The 9,232-nt window shown below is 40.0% G+C and overlaps 1 protein-coding gene across 1 annotated transcript; it reads right to left on the bottom strand.

The window, feature by feature from the left end:
• Positions 1-352: 352 nt before the first annotated feature.
• Positions 353-1,187, bottom strand: LOC100789373 (ethylene-responsive transcription factor ERF010). The gene has a single exon (XM_003525756.5). The coding sequence runs from the start codon at positions 993-995 to the stop codon at positions 543-545; it is 453 nt and encodes a 150-aa protein (XP_003525804.1). The 5' UTR covers positions 996-1,187; the 3' UTR covers positions 353-542.
• Between the last annotated feature and the right edge of the window lie 8,045 nt (positions 1,188-9,232).

Genomic DNA, 9,232 nt, shown 5'->3' on the forward strand with positions numbered 1-9,232 from the left:
ATTGCTGCCCCCTCTAACCCTTTTTCTTCCAATTAAAAAAATAATTTTTAAAAACAAGGTTTTCTTATCGTTTAAAAACAAGGTCATAATATCAAAGTTTATCATATAGTGTGAGTGTAATGTCTGTCATCAATTGGTTGAACAAAATTATAAATTATTGTAAATTTTGTATCACTAACTTCGATTCTACGGTACGAATTGTTATAAACTCTATTATCTGTCATCAATTTCTAAAAGATTATAATTTGTACTTTTCGAAAAATTCCCAATTACCAGTTTACCACCGAACTCTATCTCAGAAAGAGTAGACATTTAAATTTAAAATTAAAAGCGACAAGGAAGAGGTGGGCGATGATCAAGTAATTTACATTTAAAAATTAGACAGCACCAAAATTCCTCTGTGAAATCCAAATTAAAAGAGTAAACCAAAAAAAAGTTACACAACAGAAACGGGCCTCATGTCACGATCATCATCACCATGCTCCACTTTGTAACCTCCACACACGGCGCACGTTAGCAACCGCCCCAACCCAACAACACTTCTAATCCCCGCCCCAGTAGTCACAATCGGAATTCTCGGGTTCGGGTATCTTATTAAGGTCGACTCGGTCGGCGAATTCTCCGGCAGGCGGCGCGTGGGGGTCCTGGCGGTGAAGTGCGTCGACTCGGGCGCCAACCTCGGTGGCCTTCTTCCGGATGGAGGCCGCGGACATGACGGCGTCGGAGGCGGCGGGGCCCTCCGCGGCGAGAAGCTCCGGGAAGTTGAGGCGCGCGGAGGGCCCCCGGAGATAGAAAACGGCGGTGTCATAAGCACGCGCCGCCGCGACGGGCGTGGAGTAAGAACCGAGCCAAATCCTGGAACGCTTGTTGGGTTCTCGAATCTCAGCGACCCACTTGCCCCACTTTCTCATTCTGATTCCTTTGTAACGTGTCGTCGTCTCAGTCTCACCATCTTTCCCTCTCTTTCTGGTTGCGCTTCCTCCTTCTCCTTCCATCTCTACTCTCTCTTTCTCTCTGTGAAAATTACCTTAAACCTTCATGAAAAGTATAAATAAATGGAATAAAATAATGAAGTGTCAGGAAGGAAAGGGTTATTGGGTTTGCATTGCAGAGAGACACTTAGCCTAGGTTGTCGCCTGCTTCTTGAACCATCCACGTCCGAACCCTGTTCGGTGTTATATATACCACCGTTTTAATTACCACTATTTAATTTCAGAATTCACGGTCCAAACAAAAAATATATTCACCCACAAAGATAACCCAAACAAAACAACCCATCACTTTCATTTTTCCACTATTTTTTTCACTTTAAATATGTTTTTCTCATAAAATAAAAAATGTGTTTTTTTGTCTATGTTAAAATTAAAATATATTTTTCGTTGTTATAAAATTAAAATATATTATTTTTAGTCTAAAATAAAATTTGATTATCTAACTTTACATGTATAACTTTTTTATATTAATTTCATGCATAATTAATATAAAAAATATTTTATTTATATCAATTATATACATAATTGATGTAAAAAATTATAATTATAAGTTTAAATACAAACATTTCTTTGAATAAAAAAAGTAACACATTTTAATTATTTTAGGATGAAAAACGTATTAAAAATTCTATAATAATTTTATAATAATGAAAAACATACATTTCTAATCTTAGGATGATAAAAAAATATAGTTTAAAAATATATTTTATCTTCTTTATAGAGATTTTCCTCCTACTTTGCTATATTATCATTAGTGAAAAAATTTATATATTATATAGATATAATGTATTCTAAGTTTACCTTAGGGTGTTTCTTTTTACTGTCTACATCATTAAGGATAGGTTAGACAGTAGACCATTTTTTAAACTACATTATTTTTATTTATTTAATAAATATATTAATTACTAGAAAATTAATAGAGAATAGGTTTTTAATATACATATTATAAAATATTTATTTTATTTTTATTATCTTTTTAAAAAATATTATTATGCATTTATCATTATTAGAAGAATGAATTTTAATGGTTTCATTTTTTAAATTTTCAATTTGTACATTTATTTGTTAGCATGAATTCATTTATTGCATTTACTGTTTTAGTTTTTATTTATTCAATAAGTTATATAAATTACTTTTTTATTAGAATAAATTATATTAATTGCTACAACATTTGATTGAGTGGATTTTTAATGCACATGTTATAAAATATTTTTCTTATTATTATTACTAGGTATTCAAAAAATGATAATGAATTATAAGTTGTATTTGGCTAAATTAGCTGAAAAGTTAGCTGAAAATTAAAAAAAAATTTACTTATTAAATTATAAATGTTTAGTCAAATTAGTTGTTAAAGTAGCTAAAAAGTATAAAATGATAGAAAATTAATAAAATTGTAATTTATCTAAAAAGGACAATCAATAAATTTGATAAATATATTAAGGATAAAAATATATATAAAGAGGTAGAAGTTAACGTTTTAAAAATTCATGTTTCATAAAATGTCAAAAGCTATTCAAAATCTACTAAACAAATTTTGTTTACCGAACAGTGAAACAAATTTTTTAGCTAGTAAAAAAAATTAGAAATTGACTAAAATATTTTACCCAACATACATTTAATCATTTCATTTTTGAACATTTGAATATGTATATTTTTTATTGTTTATTATACATTCATTTATTATACATATAAATGATTTTTTCGGCTAATATGTCTTTCACTCAGGCCTCTCTTCCACCTTTTCATATTAGTTATCAAAACATTCTTCCATATATCATAACAATCTCCTAATGTGCTACTAGCCCAACCATTTCCATATTGCTTGGAACGAGGAACACAGGGAGGATTTTGAGAGCAACTTTAACTGTTGTTGTCGAAGCAACCCATCATGTGTCTCCTTTCAAACTATGGTGTCTTGGCTACTTTCATTCCGAGGAAGGACCAAATAATATTTACAATAGGTTTACAACATATTACCCCAAATACATAAGGCACTTTTGCATTTGATAAAAATTTTGCGAGAACTTCTCTTTGGGTTCTTCGTTGAACCAATCTCAGACTTATCAAGATAATCCTTGTGGTGTCTACCCTGACTTATCTTCCCTCTCCGAAAGTGCGTCATCCAAAACTCTGTAGCTTGTATCAAGCGATCTACTCCTAGTAAGGATCACGTCATCTGGTATCATAGCGGATCGCTTACTAGAAGCATATCGCTTGATACAAGCTAAAGAGTTTTGGATGAGACCACTTCCAGAGAGGGAAGATAAGTCAGGGTAGACGCCACAAGGATTACCTTGATAAGTCCGAGATTGGTTCAGCGAGGAACCCAAAGAGAAGTTCTCACAAAATTTTTATCAAATGCAAAAGTGCTTCTATTGAAAACGAAATCCCTACATATAACGTATCTCAACGAAAAAAAAATAGAAATAGACATGGGCCTTTAAATCAATTTGGGCCAAAATTACAACGAAAAAATTATAAATAAAAAATAGAACATATTTGGCATGGGTCTTCATATTAGTATGGGCCTTTAGCAACGATTAATATGCTTAGTAATGCCTCTACTTCTGGGCCTTCATCCTTCTCCACTTGGGCCTTGTTAAGTATGTCTGCTACCATTTGTTGGAGGGTATCCACTGGCTGTTTGGTCCTACTCCTGGTCATAGGTCCCTGTATTTGGGCAGTTTCAAGATTCTTATCATTCCCTCCTTCTTGGAAAGAATTTGCCTTCAAATGTTCTAAATCATCACCTGCAACAAATGGAGTCAAGTAAGCAACATTAAATGAAGAACTTACTCCATATTCACCTGGAATATCAATCTTGTAAGAATTGTCATTGATCCTCTCTAGTACTTGGAAAGATCCATCTCCTCTAGGTTGAAGTTTGGACTTCCTTTGTTTAGGGAACCTCTCCTTCCTCATGTGTATCCAAACCCAATCACCTGGTTCAAGTACCACTTCCTTCCTGTTCTTGTTGACTTGCTTGGCACAACTTTCATTCTTCTATGAAATTTGACCCTTCACCTGCTCATGCAATCTTTTCACATACTCAACTTTAGCCTGTGCATCCTTATGCTAAAAATCAGAAATGTTAGGCAATGGTAACAAATTAAGAGGAGTCAAGGGATTAAAACCATACACTACTTCGAATGGAGAGTGTTGTGTAGTGCTATGTACAACCCTATTGTATGCAAATTCAACATGAGTCAGAAATTCTTCCCAACTCTTTATATTCTTTTTAATCACAGCTCTAAGAAGAGAAGACAAAGTTTGGTTTACTACCTCAGTTTGGCCAGCAGTTTGAGGATGACATATGGTGGAAAAGAGTAGCTTTGTTCCAACCTTACCCCACAATGTTCTCCAAAAGTGACTAAGAGCTCCCGCTCAAGCCCTGGCTCCAATGCAACCTTGTCCCATCGGCAATGCAAATCTTGGCATAAATTCCAATACGGGGAGAAACCCTCCAGTAAAGAAGCTTCCAGAGTTTGCCCCAATTTCGATGTCATACGGGGACTTGTTGCCATCCCTAATCACTAACCAGTTGGCGGTGGTAACCCCCAGAATAATCTACCAGTCTTCTTTCCCGAGGTGGTACAACCCCGACACGACTTACGCGTCTCACAGAGGTACTCCGGGGTATTCGATCAAGCAGTGAGTGGCCCTTAAGCATAAAGTCCAAAGCTTGATTGACGCAGGATGGCTAACATTCCAAGAAGATGGCCCAAATGTGAAAACAAATCTGCTCGCAAATCATGGGGGACCGACGGTAAATGCAATAGAGGCGTGCGGGCAGTAAAGGCCCAAGCAAATGAAGGACGTGGTAACCTTAAGAAGGTTTATCTTTGACGCTTTGCAGGAGGCGGGCATGGTTTCCTTTGATGGGCACAAAGGGGTCTACTATTTGATGCATCACATGGAAACATGTTCAACGGCAGAGGAGCTGGTGCAACAACTGATGGACCAAGGCTGGTTTGAGATTGGTGAAGGGAACAAGGGAGAACAACACGTATGCATGCAGTCAGCGGACAAAGAAAGCCCCGCTAAACCCAAGCCTTTGGTGATACACTTCACCAGGGGTGTGGCCTCCTAGAGACCCCGAGATTCTCGACCTATCCAAGGTAGCAAACCTGCCCCTTCCCCTACTGAAGAGACAAGGCAGTCCCATGGAGATACGCCCCTCAGAAGCCAAGCGAAAAGAAAGAGGAGGCCACCAACATTGACTTACTTTCTGCCAAAGTTACCAACATCACCAGCCTAAGTGGTATGACTCATAGCAGTCGCATCTTCGCAGCGCCTAACTCGTCAGTATGACCCACGGGTGCCAAGGGGAAGGTGAAGGTGGTCGTGGAAGAGACCAACGAAGCGGGCCCCACTTTCGAGGAGGATGTTCTGACCGGGAGATTCGCTGAGAAAGGAGAAGACTTCAGCGGAAAGAAAGTGTCCATAGAAGAGGCCAACGAGTTCCTCCGAATAATTTAACAGAGTGAGTTCAAGGTGATTGAATAGCTCAACAAAACCCCAGCAAGGGTCTTCCTTTTGGAACTGCTCATGAGTTTCGAACCTCATCGGATGTTGCTGGTTAAAGTTTTGAATGAGGCCCACGTGGCCCAAGATATTTGCATGGAAGGCTTCGAGGGCATCATCGAAAATATCACCTTCGCCGAGGAGGACATCCCTGTCAAAGGGCGGGGACACAGTAAGGCCTTACAAGTGTCCGTCAAGTTTATGGACCACATTGTGGCTAAGGTACTCGTCAACAATGGCTCATTGCTCAATGTCATCCCTGGGAGTACATTGAACAAGCTGCCTTTCAATGTGTCACATCTAAAGCCGAGCTCTATGATAGTACGGGCTTTTGACGGCACCCGCCGAAACATAATAGGGGAGATTGACCTCCAAATTCAGGTTGGACCTCACTTTTGCCAGATCACTTTCCAAGTGATGGACATCAATCTAGCTTATAATTGTCTTTTGGGCCGACCTTGGATTCACTCGGTTGGGGTGGTCTTGGGGGAGGAGGATATTTTAGTAAGCTGCCCTTCTTCTATGCCGTATGTTGAAGCCGTGGAAGAATCCTTGGAGACAACTTTTCAGTCCTTTGAGATAGTGAGCAATGCTTCTGTGGAATCCTTCTCGATGCGACTCTGCATGTCTGACTCTGCAATAATGGTAGCCCGTGTGATGTTATATGACCCCGAAATGGGCTTAGGAAAGAACAACGATGGTGTGGCCAGCTTGGTGGAATTTAAGGAAAACTGCGGGAGGTTTGGGCTAGGCTATAGGCCCATGCATGCGGATGTAAGAAGAAGCACCCTAGAGAGAAGAAGTAGGGGCATAAGCCAACAGCCAAGGCCACAAGTGAAAGAAGCCACTCTATGCCACATCAGCAAGAGCTTCGTGAGTGCGGGCTGGAGGTGTGAAGAGCAAGTCGCCCTGATACACGACGATGCCCCTTAGGAGCGTTCAAACTGGGTACAGCTGTGCCTTCCTGATTATCAATTAGGAAAATGGCAAGTTGTTGAACGACCCAAAGTTTCTGATGAGGGCACAATGTAATTCGTTAGTTTTAACCTTATAGCTAGGCCTAGGCTTTACGGTTTTCTCCATGTTAGGGCATTATGTCTTTCTGCTATCAAGATATATAATATAAGATCTTTCCTTCATTTGTTCTTGCACCTTCACCCATTCTCATTTATCTGCATGTTTATTTCTGTTGCGATTAAAATGGTACAGATCTGACGACGAGTCCCGTGAAGGTACTAATACTGAGGACCCTGACATCGATTTTGAATGAATAGCAAGCCAAGCCGAGAATGGAGAAGATAAAGATATGGGGTTTTCCCCGGAGCTAGAAAGGATAGTCGCTTAGGAAGACCGAGAGATGAAGTCGCACCAAGAAGAAATGAAAATCGTAAACTTGGGTGTTAGCAAGGAAAGGAAAAAGGTAAAGGTTGGTACAGGTATGGCCACACCGGTCCGAGATGAATTGGTGGTGTTGCTACGGAACTACCAAGACATCTTCGCTTGGTCGTAGCAAGATATGCCCAGTTTGAACCCCAACATTGTACAACATCGATTGCTGTTGAATCTCGATTGTTCCCTAGTAAAATAAAAGCTAAGAAGGATGAAGCATGAGATGTCCTTGAAGATCAAAGAAGAGGTGAAAAAGAAGTTTGATGCTGGCTTTTTTGGCAGTGGCTCGATACCCCGAATGGATGGCCAATATTGTGCTGGCCCCTAAGAAGGATGGGAAGGTACGGATGTGTGTGGACTATCAGGACCTAAACTGAGCCAGTCCAAAGGATAACTTCCCTTTACCACACATCAACGTCCTTGTAGATAACACAACCAATTTTGCTTTGTTTTCCTTCATGGACGGGTTCTCGGGTTACAATCAGATAAAGATGGCGCCGGAGGACATGGAGAAAACTATGTTCGTCACCTTGTAGGGAACATTCTATTATAAGGTGATGTCCTTTGGGCTCAAGAACGCCGGGGCAACCTAACAGAGGGCTATGGTAGCCTTATTCCATGATATGATGCACAAAGAGATTGAAGTCTACATGGATGACATGATTGCCAAGTCTAGGACTAAGGAGGAACATCTTGTCAACTTGCGGAAGTTGTTCGAGAGACTGCAGAAGTTCCAATTAAGGTTGAACCTCGCCAAGTGCACCTTCAGGGTCAAGTCAGGAAAATTGCTTGGTTTCGTCGTAAGTTAGAAAGGAATAGAGGTGGACCCCGAAAAGGTAAAGGCCATCCTTGAGATGCCTGAACCGCACACTGAAAAACAAGTCTGAGGTTTCTTGAGGCGCCTAAACTATATAGCGAGGTTCATATCATAGCTCACCGCTACCTGTGAGCCTCTCTTCAAACTTTTGCACAAGAATCAGTCGGTCCGATGGAACGACGACTGTCAAGTGGCATTCGGTAGGATCAAGCAATGCCTTATGAACCCTCCTATGCTTATGCCACTAGTGCCCGGGTGACCTCTTATCCTGTACATGACAGTATTGGATGAGGCGATGGGGTGCATGCTGGGGCAGCATGACAATTCCGGAAAGAGAGAACGGACCGTCTACTACTTAAGCAAAAAGTTCACTACCTGTGAGATGAACTACTCTCTGTTGGAAAGGACGTGTTGTGCCTTGGTATAGGCATCCCATCGTCTAAGGTAGTATATGTTAAGCTATACTACTTGGTTGGTATCCAAGATGGACCCAGCCAAGTACATTTTTGAGAAACTCGCTCTTACAAGATGGATTGCTCGATGGCAAGTTCTGCTATCTGAGTTTGACATTATCTATGTCACTCAAAAGGCGATAAAAGGAAGTGCCTTGGTGAGCTATCTGTCTCAGCAGCCTCTCAATGACTACCAGCCCATGCATCCGGAGTTTCCAGATGAAGACATCATGGCCTTGTTCGGGGTGAAGGTGGAGGATGAAGACAAGGATAAGTGGATCGTGTGGTTCGACGGCGCGTCCAACGCCCTAGGCCATGGGGTTAGGGCGGCTTTGCTGTCCCCCGACAACAATGCATTCCCTTCACGACCAGATTGGGTTTCGATTGCACGAATAATATGGCTGAATACTAGGCATGCACCCTTGGAATCCAAGCGGCAATTGACTTTAACGTCAAGTTGCTCAAAGTGTATTGAGACTCAGCCTTGGTAATTCACCAGTTGAGGGGAGAATGGGTGATCGAGGTCGTACCCGAATCAAATAAACATTAAAAATGCAGTATCTAGGAAGCTATTCTAGGTCGTCTCCCAACGAGCAATGTTCAACCAAACATTCATAATAGATCGTAATAAAATAGTAACGAATTGGGGGGGGGGGGGAGTTGTTTGTTTTTGTAAGTTAAACAGCGAGCAAATTTTAATTAGAAAATATCAGAATTAAAACACGTTGTTTCCCCTTGATTCACAAGCAAGTCTCTTATCCTAGGTTACGAGAATTTATCCTTTATCAGTTCAACCACTTAATCCAACCCTAAATTAAATTACTAAGCGAAATTTAACATAAGACAATCATTATGTGATTAAGCAACACATACACCAATTAATCATGAACAAAACTGATCATTAAGTATGAACGTAAATTAAGCACAGAGACAATTAATCAAGCACTAAGCATGCATGGATTAATAACAACAAATACAGAGTAATTGGTGAAGAGGAAAAACTGATCAGAATTCAATAGTAATAATAAAACCTCAAAGAGAGTTGTGCTTGATCCTCA

Source organism: Glycine max, chromosome 5, assembly GCF_000004515.6.
Source record: "Glycine max cultivar Williams 82 chromosome 5, Glycine_max_v4.0, whole genome shotgun sequence".
NCBI lineage: Eukaryota > Viridiplantae > Streptophyta > Magnoliopsida > Fabales > Fabaceae > Glycine > Glycine max.